The sequence below is a fragment of the Trichosurus vulpecula genome, chromosome 2, assembly GCF_011100635.1.
Source record: "Trichosurus vulpecula isolate mTriVul1 chromosome 2, mTriVul1.pri, whole genome shotgun sequence".
NCBI classification, from domain to species: domain Eukaryota; kingdom Metazoa; phylum Chordata; class Mammalia; order Diprotodontia; family Phalangeridae; genus Trichosurus; species Trichosurus vulpecula.
The window spans coordinates 272,460,638-272,477,632 of NC_050574.1; the positions used below are offsets into that span (position 1 = coordinate 272,460,638).

Here is a 16,995-nt window from a genome sequence, read left to right on the forward strand (position 1 = left end):
CAGTTAAGTGGATTTATGGATTATATTATAGAGTTTTAACTAAACTCACCTTCACATAAGGAAAGTTTAAAAGATGAGTGAGTTTAAAAGATTTCTGAAAAAAAAAACCCAAACCCCAAACCCAAACAAAAAACCCACACAGATTGAAAAAAATATAAATAATGAGAGCACAAATGAACAAGAAAAATGGAGCTGAAAATTCTCTTACCCCTAACATGAACTCTTCATCAGTCAAATTATGAGAAAAAAATAATTATGATGTAATCAGATCTGACAAGAAGTCATGCATCTTGTGTACAACACGGAGATTCATTGGTTATCTCATGGCAAAGTACTTAAAAGATGCCTTTTGCCTTTAAAGATGAATCAAGAAATTTTCTTCTGGAAAACCAAACCAAAAGCAAACCAAGTATTTCACATTTGCTGGGCTTCCCTGTATTGACAAGTATGGATCTTTTTTGAGAAAATAAACTTACTTAACGTGTTTCTTCAAGGTAAACCGTCCATAGAAAAGTGCCTGCTTTGCAAAGAAACTCATGCTGTGGAGAGAGAGTTTTGAAAGTGATCTTCTGAAAATGTTTCCGTTATTTTGTTCTTTTGTTGCCCAAAATATCATGTGTGTCACCAATGAGAAGTCTCTTTTCTGTACACTTCAAAAGCTTGGAAAGAGTAGTTTCAAACCTCTTTTAATGAAAGTGAAGAGTTTCAGTGGCTTCTGAACTTATTTGTTATTTGCTAAAAATTTAATTTGTTAAATTTGTTTAATTTAATTTGTTTAATTTGTTAAAAATTTAAAAATGCAATGCCTTTTGTTCCATTTCCAAATCAGCTAGTGTCAGAAAAGATTGAAATTTACTATCTGAATTTCAAAAAAGGTTTTGTAAAATATGAGATTGAAAAATAAGGATCATGATTTTAAAAGTGCAGCCGATGAAGCACTTTTTCCATTTGGATCTCTTTATCTTTACGAGGTCTCTTTTGTGGCTATGATAGCCATTAAAACCAAGTGTGGAAATAAAATAAACTTAGAAGAACCATATCTTTAAATCACTGTATCACAAAATATTAAACTGATATTTTAAAAATATCCCTCCCCCTACTATAATTTGACCCAGTTCTAAAAATGCTAGGAATAACAATAAAGTTAGGAAATAAATTAATGGTATAAAAATAGTCAGTGGGAGCAAAACTATTCCTGCTTGCTGGTGTCATGATGGGGGGCAGGGAACAAATTTTCCTTCTGAACCTTAATGTCTTCAATGATACTGAAAAAGTTAAATAAGAAAAACTGACAACCTGGGATAAATTAGTTCTATTATGAGGTTAAAAAGAATACATTAGTGTGGAGAGGAGAAAGAAGAAAGTGGAATTAGCTATTTCTCATAATTGGGGTATGTAAGAAGGGTATGTAAACATGGAAGAAGAGGAGAAAGATTAGGGCATCAAATGAACCTTACCCTTATATGAAACTACAAAGACTAAAAAGGTAGGAAGGGGATAAGTCAAGAAGGGCTTTAAGAGCCAAAAATGATTTTGTATTTGATTTTGGAGGCAATAGGGAGGTACTAGGGTTTATTGAGTGGGATGGCAACATGGCCAAACCTGCCTTTTAGAAAGATCAGTTTGAAAGCTGAATAGAGGATAGACTGGAGTAGGGAAAAACTTGAGATGGGGAGATCAACCAGCAGGTGATCATAATAGTCCACAAGTGAAGCGATGAGGACCAGAACCTTGGTAGTGATGTATCAGAGGAGAGGAGGGGGTCATATAAAAAGATGTTACAAAGGTAGAAATGACAAGACTTGACAACTGATTGGATATGGGAGATAAAAGAGAATGAGGAATTGAGGATGGCATCAGGGTTATGAGTGGGTGACTGGGAGAATGGTGGTGCCCTGAAAGAACAACACATTTAGTTTTGGACATGAGTTTAAAATGTCTGTGCTACATAGAGTTCGAGAGGTCCAATAGGCAGTTGGGAATATGAGACTTAAGGTGAGGAGAAAGGATAAGCCTGGACTAATAGAACTGAGAACATCTACAAAGAGATAATAATTAAATCCATGTGGACTGATGAAATCACCAAGTAAAATAGTATAAAAGAACAAAGAGGACCCAGGATGGGGGGGGGGGACATCTATGGTTGGCAAGAGCGACTTGCATGAAGGTCTAACAAAGGAGTGTTCTGACAGGTAGGAGGAGAGCCAGTAGAGAGAGTAATGGTCCAAAAACCTAGAGAGAAGAGAGTGTCAAGGAGAAAAGGGTGATCAATGGCATTAGAGGCTGCAGAAAAGTCAAGAAGGATGAGGAATGGGAAAAAGCTTTTAAATCAATCAATTAACAGATATTGACTACAGTTGAATGATAAGGTCAGAAGCCAGATTATAAAGAGTTAAGAAGAGTGGGGTCACTTATTGTAGATGGCCTTCTCAAGTTTAGCCATCAAAGGGAAGAGAGATAGATATGACATGATAACTAGTGGGGGTGGATGGATCAAGTGAGGGTATTTGGAGGGTGGGAGAGCCATGGGCATGTTTATAGGCAGAAGGTAAGCAGCTAGGAGACAGGGACAGACAGAAGATTAGTGCGAGAGTAAGGATGATAGAGGGGAGATATGCTGGAGAAAACAGGATAGAATGGAATCACTTGAGCATGTAGAGGGATCTGCCTTGGCAGGAAGGTTCACCTCTTCGTAGGAGACATGAGTGAAGGAGGGGTAAGCAGCAGAGGGCACTGAGTGATACGAGATGAGGAGAAAGGGAGAAGAGGAAGCCCTTGGAGAATGGTCTCATTTTTTCCCAGTAAAATATGAGGCAAAGTTCTCAGCTGAGAGAATGAGAGAGGAGGAAGAACCATGAAAAGTTGGAGGAGGGATGAATAAGTTCAGAAAACTACTGTGGTGAGTGGGGCAATGAATTGATTAGGGAGGTATAAAAGGATTGCCTTGCCATAGTCAGGGCCCAGTTGAGATTATGTGATATAAATTTGTAGTGGACCCAGCCAATATGGTTTCCTGATTTTCTCTAGCTTTGTTCGGCAGCATATGAGTAGGAGTGAAGGCACATGGTAGTAGTAATACAAGGCTAGGATTTGGCATGACAAGGTCTTCAATAGGGTGAAGAGGCAAGGGACTTGAAAGAAGAGGACAGTGTAGAGTTAAACAGGTTAGCCAAAAGTTCAAGATGGGGAAGGTCAGAGAGTGTAGTCAGAGCCTGAGAAGGAACATAGAGTGAGTTGCAATTGGGTCAGGTCTTCTGACTCCAATCCAGCCCTTTCTCCACTGCACATCACTGATACCTGTGATTGTTTCTGTATATTTTGTGTCCTCTTCTCCAGGTATCTTGAGATCTCTCCCTTGAAGGTCTCCAAAACTGGATTTCCTGTGTTTCCCTTAGGTTGAACCTCCTATTCTCTCTGTCTTCTTTAGTGCCATTTCTATATTCTCATATAGCATATTGGGAACTATAATGTGAGAATACCTTTGTAGCCCCGTTTTCATTAGAGATTTCATTGCTACGGGAGTTCCCGAGGTAGCTACCAGCACTGGTGGAGTCAGCACCTTCTCTTCAACTTAGATTTATCATTGTTGAGAGCTTCCTGGAGCACCAAGAGACTGAGCAGCTTGCTCAGGGACATACAGTCTGTGCGTCATGAACAGGACTGGAACGCAGGCCTTCCAGGCACTGAGGCCAGTTCTCTTTTCACTGTACCATGCTGCCTCTCATATGGTTAGGGGTAGTGTAAAGGGATTTATGATTCTCATATTGATCAATATGATATGTGTAATGAATATACTAATCATTTTGATTTCTCAGAGCTCCCATTTTCCCAGGAGATTCTGGCTTGGGAGTCAGAGATTCACCCTGCAGCTTAGGGTGATTAATCAAGAAGTTTTGACATGTTCGTAATTCCTACATTCTTATGCTTGTGCACTTTGAGTGAAGTGAATCAAAGATTGTAAAACCTGTTCCCATCACAGAACTCTGGTTCTGAACCTGACTAAGTAATCACAACCCCCAAGAGTTGAGACAATCAACTTAAGAACTATTCCCACAGGACTGGAGAACACCTATATTGTCCTGCACTCGTGGGTTTGCTGTGGGAAACCACTGGAGACCTAGGAATGATTGTGTTGTAATCCACCTTCTCCTCTCCCCTCCCCACTCATGATTTATGTATAAAAACTTTGTCTTTATTCCAGCATGAGGAGCTCTCCTTCTCAGGAAAACTTCAGGTTTGCAAACCACATTCCTCATTCAAATTAATTAATTAAACAGCTACGTGATTCCTGACACACCCATCTCTGGCCTGCTCAGTTTTGTCTCTGGCCATCTCCAGGTTTGAAACCAGTCCAATCTGGAATGCATTTAAAATTCCGTTAACAGTAGAAAGAATAGTCTTGTTATAGTTGTCTTGACAATCTTCTCTCATTTTTCATATTTGTCTTCCTGCTTCCAATTTCATGCTTAAATGCTTTTGGGATTATCTCTTTTGGTTGGGTCTCTCATCAAGCTCTTTGTAAATGTATTTCTGGCCCTGTTGCTTCTCACTGTTTCATGAGATGATAATGCTGATAAACTCACCATTCTCTACTGGAAGACTGTACAAACAAGTTTACATTCTAGTTGGGTGTTGCCTTACTTGGCTGCCTCATATCTCTACTTGGCAGGGAGATCAAATGTTTGCTAGCTGAAGTGGTTGGTTTCTTTTCTTTTTGGCTTACTTGTGGCAAATGATTTGCATCAGTTAAGTTTCCTTAGGAAGTGATGGTTGTCTCTGTCAAAGTGGTTTTTTAAAAAAAATCTGTTTCTCATTTTGGGGTCGTCAATGGCTTCTGGTTAAATAGATTAGGTTACAGTTATTTTGGTAATATGGTATCATCTTATTTTTATTCTTTGTTCTAGTTTGGTATAGAGTTTGATTTTTGTTATAAGTGGGTGATCTAATTATATATGGACAGCTGGTTAAAAAATGGGACCCATAGATAACCAGTCACTACCTGCCTATGTAGATATCATCAATTTAGTTTTTTTATAAAATAATTTGGTGCTCATTATCCATTAGATTGTGAACTTCTTGAAGGCAGGGACTATCTTTTGCCTCTTTTTATATCCCTAGAACTTAGCACAGTGCCTGACACATAGTAGGTGCTTAATATTTATAATAATATATTTAATAATAATTTATAATAAATATAGCATTGTTTAATGAGTGATCATGTCCATTGCCTTCTGATTCTTTTCTTGAAGAAATTATCCATGATATACAGGCATGAAGCTGCTAGCCACATTTTCTAATGTATTTTCCAATATTCTGCTCTATACTCACCTTTGCATTGATGTTACTGAATTTTAAAGGATATATTAATTTTAAGCAGACTCAGGAAAATGGTATATGCAGTATAAATGGAAAGAACAAAAAGCCCAAATTGAACACTGAGATTACATGTAATGACCAAGCTTTGCCCTGAAGGAGAGAGGGGAAGACATAACTTCTTCCCCCCACCTTTTTTTTTTTTTTGCAAAGGTGGAGTATTATGAGCATAGAACATTGCATATACTGTCAGACTTGGGTGATGTGTTGGCTGGTTTTGCTGAACTTTTTCCTCCTCCTTTCTTTAGTATTCTTTGGGGACAATTCACTGGGTACAGGTCCTGGACAGGAAGACACTTAGAAATAAGGATCATGTGAAAACAAAAGATGCCAATAAAATTTTCTGAGTATATACTGATTGAATTTGGAGTGTCTTATCAAGTTCCTGATCTGGAATGTCACTGTCTCCTCCTCGCCCTTTGAAGCAATTATCTTCATAGCGGTATTTTTATAAATGCTCTTAACAAATATTTTCATTTGAGGTGACCAGATGTCTCATGAAATGATTTTTCCTGTTGCTTTTGAATGAATGACAACACCAAGTTGGCCAGCTCTCTCAGGTCCCCTGGAAGCCATCTCCTCATTTAGCTACAACTTCCTTTTTGTCTTCTGCTTTCATCTGCAGCAAGATGATAAACATTGACATGATTTAGTTCATCTGGTAGTAGTGTATCTATTGGTCCCTGGACAAGTATCTTGTTAAGTTAATGTTTATGGGTGACATGGAAATGTATGATGCTTCATACTTTGTTTATTTTCCCACAACTCTACTATGCCACTGCCAAAGAGAAAGAGGACTGCGGTCCATTTTCTTTTTATTTTGTTCCCTGACTTGCCAAGGCTGGAGAATACGTTGCCTGGTGGCCAGCCTGTTTATGGTGAGCCACTCTATACTTAGCCAGGCTGGTCCTCGGGATGCAGGCTATGTTTGCCAGGACCATATTCAAAGACATGCCAGAGCTTGGACTCTGGTGGCATAGCATGGCCTTTGAAAATCTGGGGTGACCACCTCACCATGATGAGACATGTTAATGGAGACTTCCATGCCCACACATTTTGGGGAGATTGCAGATCTTAAAGCACTATAGAAATGTGAGTTGTTGGTATTATTTACTTATCTGTGCACAAGCGGTATCTCATGGTAGATCGTAATCACCTTGAGGGCAGCAGCTGCTTCATATTCATCTTTGTGTCTCCAGCACACTATTGGCATTTAATAAACACTTGCTGAACTGACTCTACAAAAGGAAGTTAACAACAACAACAACACTTGCCTGGCCCATCTCAGGGTTGTGGGGAGGGGGCATCGTGCATTGCAAAGATCATCCTGTACTTTGTACCCTTAAAAAGCTGCATGGCTAATGTTTTTATTGTAATTTTCCCCATACATAGCCTAAGAAGCCTGAGTGAATTATTCACTGGGAGAAGGTCCTAATAGGTTATTCTTACAACATTTCCTGAACAAATCTCAGGAGGTCAGCCCTTGGTGTTCTCAACCTTAAATCCTTGATGTAGGAAAAGTGCAGAAGGTAGATTTGCCCAAGAGGCCCCTAGGGAGATTTCTCACTGAACTCTGGAGGAGTCTGATTCCCCCTGTCATTCCTTTCTTCTTATGAGATGATATAAAGGAAAGGCCACCAGACTGGGACACAGGAGACCTGACTCTAGTCTAGTCTCTCACACTGCATAGCTGTGTGACCCCAGACACGGCTGCATCTCTCTGAATCTAAGCTTCCTCATCATGAAATATGAACTACTGGTCGACCTTAAAGCTCTAACATGCTAAGCCTAGTGCACAAGGATCTGCCACAAGGGGGTATGTGCTTTCCAGAAATGATCATGCCTTATCCTTTCCTCAGCTGTAAAGAAGATGAAGGACTCATTATAATCAGCTTCGTCTTTCCCAGTTTTTCAGTTTTATCTGTGCTGGACTGCATGATCTAACAATTTCACCATTGCTAAAAAACATGAGAGGAGACAGTTGAGATAGCAAGATTGGGTCTGATCTCTTATTTACCCATCAAGCAGTGGTGTAATGAGATGAATGTTGAATCTAGGGGCCAGAAGACCTGGGTTTGAATTAGCTGTGTGACCCTGGGAAAAATCACTTGACTTTTGTGGGACCCAGTTTCTCTATTAATAAAATGAAGGTATTGGATTAGATAGTTTCTGTCACTTTTAACTGTCTAAAATGATTCAAGAGCAATGTTTAAGAAACATGGCTCAAATATCACTTCCTGCTGTGAAGAGAGGACCCTAACCACTGAAGACAGTGCCATCTGGCTAAACAAGGTCATATTAGCCAATGCCAGAATAGCTAATAAAGGCAACTTAGAGCAGTGGTCCTCTCTGTCGGGGACAGAAACCTGGGCCTACATGGAGACTGAAGCTGATCTAGGGTGGCTGCTCTTGTGGTCTTAGGGGTTGGTGGTGTGATTGGGGGAGGGAAGGGGAGGGTAGGCAAATACTGTACTGATGGTGAGATTTGAAGAAAGAGGAAGGTGGGAGAGTTTTCTGCCTGTTGAAACCTGTGCAATGTGAGATTTCCAAAGAGATTTCCCTTACTTTTTAACCCTCATTACTCCCCCAAAACAAGGAGCAATCTTTTTCTCCTTAACTCACTTACAGTACTTTGTCTTAAACTCTCTTCTCCTTTGCACTTATTACTCAGGGCCTGGTGTTATAGCTACTTGTATATATGTATATATTTGTATATGTATATATAATATGTATATATTTCCCCTCCAGACTGTAAAACTACTTTAGAACAGTGACTGTATCATTTTTATCTTTGCACCTCCCCTGCTTCCCTGAGGGCCTAGCACAGCTTTTTGCTAGCACCTCCCCCACCCCACCCCAATTACCTTGTATTTACTTTAATCTTTTTCTGATCTTGTCAAGCTTTGGTGTTTTTGTTTGTTTTGTTTTGTTTAACCCCACTTTGATGCTATTAAGGAGAAGGGGTGCATTCATTTCTTGAGAGGCTAAAAGAGTTGGGGAAATTTTGGGTTTCCCAGTCGAGTTAGGGAGTGCTCTAACTGAACCCAAATCTACTCAGGCTGGGGGTGAGATGGTGGGGTGGCTTCTAGGAAATTTTTAGAAGTTCTTGGAAAGTGCATCGGACCTTTTTGTACAAAAATACTCAAAATAGCCCTTTTTGCGGAACCAAAGAATTGGAAACTCTGGGAGTGCCCATCAAATGGACAATGGCCAAACAAATTATATAGAATATGATGGAACACTATTGTGCTATCAGAAATGATGAAAGGGACACTATCAGGGAAACCTGGGAAGATTTGTATGAAGTGATACAGAGTGCAGTGAACAGAACCAGGAGAACAATTTCTACATTACAAAAATATTGTAAAGATAACTTTGAAGACTTGGGAACTCTGTTCAATGTAATGTTCAGTCATTTTCAGCCGTATCTAACTCTTCATGACCCCATTTGGGGTTTTCTTGGCAAAGATACTAGAGTGGTTGGCTGTTTCCTTCTTCAGCTCATTTTTACAGATGAGGAAACTGAGTCAGACAGGGTTAAGTGACTTGCCCAAGGGTCACACAGCTAGTAAATGTCTGAGGTCAGATTTGAACTCAGGAAGAGGAAAGTCTTCCCAGTTCCGAGCCTGACACTAGCCACTGCACCACCTAGCTGCGAGATCAATGTAATGGCCGATCACAATTCCGGAAAACATGATAGAACAGACTGTCTTCTCCTGAGAGAGGGGTAATGGACTCAGTGCAACTGAGACATATATTTTTAGACAAGCCCAGTGTTTTTCTTGACTATACATATTTGTACATGTTTGCATTTTTGATTTGTTTTTGTTTTGCTTTCTCAAGTGGAGGGGGAAAGGAATGCAAAAGGGACAAAAAATGAATCTTTGAAAATAAAATAAAATTTAATTAGAAAAAAAAAAGAAAATAGGTCTGGGATTCAGCTGGTCCCTACGATTTTCTAACTGTTCCAGAATCTTTCTTTCCAATGAGTCCTTTGGGGTGACATAACTCAGCCTAAGCAGAAAGAATCTGAGGATGTGCAATGTACCTGTCTCTCTGCTCCTGAGTCTGAATGTATGCAATGAAAACAAAACAAAACAAAACAAAACAAAAACTGAGTCAATCTGAATGTCATGGCAATAACTGGAATGGGAGAGATTTGGTCCAGAGTTGTATATTATGGCATGGTAGATAGAGAACAGGAAGACCTGAGTTTGAATTTGGCTTTAGACATTTACTAGCTGTGTGACTGTGGGCAAGTCACTTAACTGTTTGCCTCAGTTTCCTCATCTGTAAAAAGGGTTGGAGAAGAAAATTGCAAACTGTTCCAGTATCTTTGCTAAGAAAACCCTAAATGGGGTCATGAAGAGTTAGTTAGACATGGCAGAAAATGACCAAACAATAACAAAAGTGTCAAATATTATTTTCAACTACATCACCTTGTTTCTCATACAATGGGAGAAACTCTCTCCCACTTTGTAACCACAATGGACACCTTAGAGGAACCTCCGCTACTATTCCAGAGGGTGTAGACTCTCCCCTCTTCTCTCCCCTCCCATCTCTCATATCATATCCCGGCCCAAGAATCCACACTGAGTAAAGGTGATCCAAAGTTGCAATTTATGGAGGAGAATGATATGGGCTGGAAGGAGGCTGATCGCTTTGCATTCTGGTTTCTTTCTGATCTGGACTCCTCAGTTCCCCAAGGCCAGAGTCTGGGCCTTAGGTGGACTCTCCAAGGCCCACTTCCATCCCTAGGTAGCCTGGGACATTGCCAAGGCCTTCCTAAAGGGGCTAATAGTACCCTCCATTCTTGTTCTCTCTGCAGGTGAGGAGTCCATCAGTACCTTAGGTCTGATCCTTGGAGTGGGGCTGTCACTACTGGTAGTGTCCATACTTGGTTACAGTCTGGCCAAGTGGTATCAACACGGATACTGCTGGGAGGGTGAGTACATGCCAGCACCCTGGGACCTCTGCCCAGTCCCTTGGGGTTCACAGTCATCACAGCTGGGGTGGAGTAAGGGTGTAGGCTGGTTAAAGCAGCATGAGCTGTGCTCCTACCTGAGTAGAACACAAAAATATTTCCTGTGGTTGAAATGGTTGGAGATTTTGTCAGGCAGCTGACTGTTTGAAATGTGTGTGTGTGTGTGTGTGTGCGTACACAGAGGGATAAGGGAGGGTGATGAATGAGGGAGTCCAAGATTCTTGCTGCATCTTGGAAACATGCAACCTTCTGTTGTTCCTGTCAACCAGCAGTGCAAAAAAGTAGGGGCCTGTGGAACCTTGTGTAGGCTCTAAGGCAAAGGGCACTGTAGGGTGTATTCTATCACCCCCATCCTCCCAGTCAGTTAGGTGGGCATCTCCTTCCCTAGAAATTGGTCTCTGGATCCCCTCCTTGGCTGGCCAGCTCTTACAGATTCACTGGGAGTCTAGTGAAGTTCTTTGACAGGACTCCCAACTGCTGTGCGTATTCATATCTGGATACCCCGAGGACTGAAGTAGTTGAGTGCTTCTGGAATACATTGGGAATCAAAGAAGTAGGGTAAACCCTTCCCTTCCCCCCACTTCTCAGGATTGTAATGGATTTAGTTGATAAGCCTGAGCCCTCCCCATTTTAAGATGAATGTTTTATACTGGTGACAGTCACTCCACCAGGTAGAAAGGTTTCAGTGACTTAGTAAGCCTTTTACTCTGGGTGGCTCTGTCCCTGGGAAGATGGCTAACTCTAGGACAATGAGAAATATCCCACAGGATACAGATGAGGTTCAAAGAACCTGGGACATATCTACAACACAGCAGGAAATAAATTCCTTCCAGGACCTCAGTTTTCTCCCAAGATCCAACCTGTGAACTAAGACTATCCCAGTAGGTACATGCCTCCCTATGGATGGTGCTAATTCTCTGCTGTCTGTCTGTTTTGTCTTTCTAGGGCCCAACTTTGTGTTTAACCTATACCAGATCCGGTGAGTAGACTTCGTCTCTGAACAAGCCCAACTGGCAGGGACATTGCCAGTCAGGCTAGTACAATTACAGGCTCATGGGAACAAAAACTTGACTCTAGGAAGGATCTTGGAGGTTATGTAGATCTTCCCACTCATCTTAGAATGAGGAAATTTAGATTCATAGAATCTGAATGACTTGTCCTAGGATTTGAACCCAAGTTCTCTGACTCCAAATCTACTCTGTGGACCACACTGGCGGCCATCATGCTGTCCTGCCAATGAAAAAGAGAGTGTTCATGTTTTCCTCTTCCCTGACTACTCTCTCCTTTTTCTGCTCCTATACAACTTTAAGGGGTCATTTTTTTTTGTATTCCAAAGGAGGGCTAGATAGGGATCTTATTGTAGGGATCATTATAGCTCAATACTTGAAAATATCCCATTAATAAAAATTAGAACACAAACATACCTATGACAGGTCCTGATACCACTGACCCCTTTAGCACCCGAGGATCTCAGATAATCAGAAATATTCTTCTGTTAGGGCTCTACTGAGGTCATTAGCTTCTCTGGGCCATTATAGTTCCACCTGTAAAATGGGAGTAGGGTGGGGTTCAGTGGCCTGACTGAGGTCTCTTCTAGTATAAATCTATGATCCTAAGACCCATTCTGTCTTGCCTTCTTTCCCTTACCCTGATGGATTGAAGTTACTGTCTCGAAAGAAGATCTAGCAGTCAATTATCAGTATTAATCAAGCAAGCCCCCTGGGGATATACCCCCCCCCCCGCCTGAAATCGTCATGGGAGAACTACTCGTTACTCTTCCACACCCTGTCCCCTGCCCCCAACCCAGTGAGAGAGGATTCTTGGTGTCCAGACTTTCTCCCAGTTGTGTAACCTAACTGGCAGGGAACCCAAAGAAAGTCTGGGTTCCTGTGAAAGCCTTCTTCCCACCTAAGTTCTGCTCCTGCCCCTATTAACAGAGACTTTAGTGGAAAGAGCACTGGATTTGGGGTCAAAGGACCTGGCTTCCAAACCCCAAGTACTTTGATACTTATTAGGTGTGTTACTGAGTAAATTACCCTCTCCAGGACTTATTTTCCTCGTTTTTAAAAATGAGATGTTTGTATTAGAGGATCTCTAAATGTGTATTTAACTCGAAGTCCTAGGAACCTATGAATTAATGACAAGTTGTGTCTCTTATTCCCCAGCAACCTGAAATCTGGAGAGCTGGAGCTGGGTCCTCCCTTCACCATCAGTGGCCACCTCAGCAACACAGAAGGTGGCTATAAGCAGTTCTATGACAGGCCAGTCTGATGTAGGGGAATCCCCCAGTTCAGGGGCCTATGAGAGGTGAGTAGGGACCCACCTTCTGAGAGCAATGAATTTAACTTGCAAGCTCAGTGTGTGTGTGTGTGTGTGTGTGTGTTGTCTCAGGGCAAGGGGTCCTTCTGTTCTTCAGTGCTTGATTTCCTCCAGCATTTGGCCTGTTTGGTCTCCAGTGGGTTCATACCTCTTCCTTTTATCCTTGGAGAGAGAAATCCCTTCTGTTTTTATTTATTCAATAATGAAAACACCTTCCCTTCACAGTTTTTCCAAGTGTCCTCTCTACTTCTCCCTTTGTCTACCTTTACTTAGTTCTCCCAGCTTCATTTGCCATCTACTCCTCTCCAATTCCCCCAGCCTCTCTCCATCTACTCCTTGCCAAGTTTCTCAACTTCTTTTCATTTTCTCCTCCCCAGTCTCTCTCTGTTTTCTCTTCCCCAATATCTCCCGTCTCTTTTCCATCTATACCTCTCCACTCTGCCTAGCTTTTCTCCATCCCCCCCCTTCAATGCCTCTCACAATTTACTCCTGTTCTCTCTTGGACCCTCTTTCTGCCTTTCCTTTTCTCTCTCATAGGAAGGGAAGAGAAGAAGGGATAGTCAGCTAGGGAGGAATGCTGCAAACAGAGGCCTCCTACCTAACACCTTCCATCTCGATCCTTTAGGAAGAAGCTCATGCCTCAGCTACTGTCCTTGCCTGGGGGTTCTCCTCTCTCTTCAGCCTTCCAGCTCCCTATGACCGTGGGGGAATGGCCCTGGTACCCCTCACTGGGGAATATGACGAATCAATCCTCATCAGCTTGAAAGAGGAGCTGGGTCTTCTGACAACGTGGTATTGCTAGAGTTAAAGAGAAGACATCTACCCTTAGAGAGAACGGGTACCCCATGGGAGAACTGAGGACGAGTAGTGCTTCTTTTGGTGAATTCAGTCCACCTTTGCGCCAACAAACTCTAGCCTGACATGGGGCATTACCCATTAGATCTCTTTCTTTTGTTTTTTCCTTGGAATCCCCTTCTTAACCTTTTTTCTTCTCACTCTAAAGGAGAGGAGACACCCACCCAGAGAAGAATAAAGAGATAGGAACTCCACCCCAAAGCATCTTTCAACTTAATTCCCCCCAGCCTGAGAAATCACTAGTGCCTTTAACAAGAAGGACCAGCTCTGATCCTTGGCCTTCCTGGCAGGAGATGATGTGGTCCTGGATTTGGAGGTGGGGAACCTTAGTTTGAATCCTGCCATTTATGACTTGTGTGACCTTGGGCAAGTAATTTAATGCCTCTAGGCCTCAAGTTCACCACGTATAAAATGAAAGAGTTAGATTAGACCAAAAGATGCCTTCCATCTCTATACCTATGAACCTTTTATGGTGAGAAGACTCTGCTGGATCTTTCATCTACTCTGCTCATGTACTGTTAGGGCCACATTCAGAGGCAGCTGGGTGGTACAGTGGATGGAGTGCTAGACGCTTAATAGCTGTGTGACCTTGCAGCAAATCCTTTAACCTCAGTCTGCCTTAATCGTATCTGTAAAATGGGGATAATAGTCACACCTACCCCCCAGGGTTGTTGTGAGGATCAAATAAGATAATATTTGTAAAGTTCTTAGCCCAGTGCCTGACAAATAGTAGGGGCTTAATAAATGTTTAATTCATTCCATTCAACTGGTAGGGCTCAGTTCTCTGAACTGATGACTGGTTGCCTCAGGGAAACCATGCCACTCTATTAGTAGGTGAATTTATGAGTTTCTGTGATAAAAATAAAAATTCATCTTGTGATAACCAGGCTTCTGTTGATAAGCCTCCTCAAACTTAGCTAGGCTGTTCTTCCACCACCAGGCCCAGTCCCGAGCCTTTCTACCTGATAGGTCAGTTGTCACCTGACAGTCCTCTAGGATTCAGGATCACTGCTGCACCACAATGACACATCAGATGTCAGTGGCGCTGTTGATGTTTCCCTCCAAGTCCAACTCCTAACTATCTGCAGTGATGTAGATGGCTCATAACAAAGGCTAGTTTAAAACAATCTTTTCTTTGATTCTGAGGGGTTACAGATCAACTTTTCTAAGAATATTTTATATTCCCCGGGCACCCACTGCACCTCACACAGTGGCTAGAACATTGACCTTGGAGTCAGCAAGATCTGGTTTCTAAACCTGCCCCAGACACTTACTAGCTGTGTGACTCTGGGCAAGTAATTTAGCCTTTCTGGGTTGGCCTCAGTGTTCTCATCTGTAGAATGGGGGTTTCAAACTACATTGGCCTCTAGATTCTCTTGCATTTGTAAATCTATGATTCTATGATAATGATGCTACATGGTGGAAGGAGAATAGATATTCCACAAAGTGTGTAATTCATACATGGATAAGCCACAATCGGATGTAGGTCAAGTATTTGTACAAAAATATTTATAACAGCTCTTTTTGTGATGGCAAAGAATTGGAAATTGAGCAGACGTCCATCAAATGGGGAATGGCTGAACAAGTTGTGGCACATGATCTTAATGTGCAGTAAGAAATGACAAGCGGGATGATTTCAGAAAAACCTGGATTTAAAGACTTAAAAGAACTGATGCAAACTGAAATGAGCAAAACCAGGAAAACAATGTACACAGTGACAGCAATATTGTATGTTGATCACTTGCAAATGCTTAGCTATTCTTAGCAATACATTGATCCAAGACAGTTATGAAGGACTTATGAAGAAGCGCTATCCACCTCCAGAGAAAGAACTGATGGAGTCTGATATGCAGATCGAAGCATACTTATTACTAAAAAACACTTCACACTAAAAAAATTTTTACTTTATTTTTCTTGTGGGTTTTGTTTTGTTTTGGTCTGTGTTTTCTTTTGCAACATGACTAATATGGAAATCTGCTTTGCCTGACTGCACATGTATGATCTATATCAAATTGCTTGCTTCTTAAGGAGGGGGGAAGGGTAAGAGGGAGGGGAGAATTTGGAACTCAAAAGTTTAAAAATGAATGTTAAAAATTGTTTTTACATGTAATTGGAAAAAAATAAAAAATAAAAATTTTCAAAAAAGATTAATAGATAAGAAGCAAGTTTGTTTTGTGGGTGCTCCTTCTCTCTGTCTCATGAGGGCAGATGAAGGACCACCAGGAATGGAGGATACACTTTCCTGTTGCCTTTCAGGTTGTCTGAAGCAGTGCTGAAAAAGTGACTTTCCTGAAGTGCAGATCTGAGCTCTATCCCCACCCCCCCAATAAATCACAGTGGCTTCCTTCCTATTACCTCCAGGATCAAATATAAAATCCCCTGTTTGGATTTTGGCCCTATCCTTCCTTTCTAGTCTTAGGCTTTACTCCCCTCCATGTACTTTACAATCTTAATGTTCCTTGCAAACACTGCTCCATCTCCCATCTCCATGGCTGTTCCCCACATCTGGAATGTTCTCCCTACATACCTCTGCAGGAGGCCTTTCCCAGCCTCTCCCACAGTTAGTACCTTGTCACTGAGATCACCTTCTATCTAAATTCTGTATATCTTCTATCTACAATTGTTTTCATGTTGCCTTCCCCGTTAGAAAGTGAACTCCTTGAGACCAGGAACCATGCCTTTCTTGGTATCCCCAGAGTTTGAGGATAGTGCCTGGGGCAGAGTAAGTGCCTAATAAATGTTTGTTGAATGATTAACTGAAGTTTCACAGCTAGAATCTATTCCCTACCAGTCATTATCCCCAATACCAGCATCAGGAAATAGTTACTAAGCCCAGAAACTGAAGGAGCTACAGAGGAGGAAGGACCACACTCAAGAATGAAGGATAGGAATGGTAATATATTATCATCATTATTACGACTCTTGCTTCCCCCAATCTCTTTGACATTTTTGGGTCTGAAGAGCACTTTTCTCACTAGCGCTATCTGTCTTTACACCCTGAATTGGATCAAGAAGACTGGCCTCAGGGCCCTGGGGCTGGAGGGGTGGAGTGGGTGCAGAATTTTCTTCAAGACAATCAAATTTTTCTGTCTGGATGCCATATTTCATATTGAACTGAACCTCTGGATTCTGGATTCTCCATTACAGACTTATCTCCCTTGGCACTGGATAAGGAGTTGGGGCTGGAGTGGGGTAGGACAGGAGCTTCTTGTCTCCTCCTTTCCACTGGGGAAGTTGAACGGTTGAAGAGGGTGGGGTGGATGACGTTTGTGCCTTCATTTTCAGTTCGTTAAGGCTGGCTTCTCTGTCCTTTTTGAATTTTTGGCTCTAGTGAAACTCTCTGAAGTGTCCCAGCCTTTTCCTAAGTTTGGTTTGGATGTTATGGTCCATGGCAGGGACCATCCTGGCTCACAGGTCCTCAGGCTACTTGAAAAGGGTGGGGTGAGGGACTGTTGCACAGTCTC

General features: G+C 41.8%; 1 protein-coding gene across 1 annotated transcript in view; it reads left to right on the plus strand.

Annotated features, from left to right (window-relative positions):
* The window catches only part of SMIM35 (small integral membrane protein 35), a 28,712-nt gene extending 16,084 nt beyond the window's left edge, over positions 1-12,628 (plus strand). The window contains exons 2-4 of the mRNA XM_036744058.1: positions 10,202-10,318; positions 11,303-11,336; positions 12,523-12,628. Of these exons, the coding sequence (XP_036599953.1) occupies positions 10,202-10,318; positions 11,303-11,336; positions 12,523-12,628 (257 nt within the window). The remainder of the gene's footprint in view (positions 1-10,201; positions 10,319-11,302; positions 11,337-12,522) is intronic.
* Positions 12,629-16,995: the final 4,367 nt, after the last annotated feature.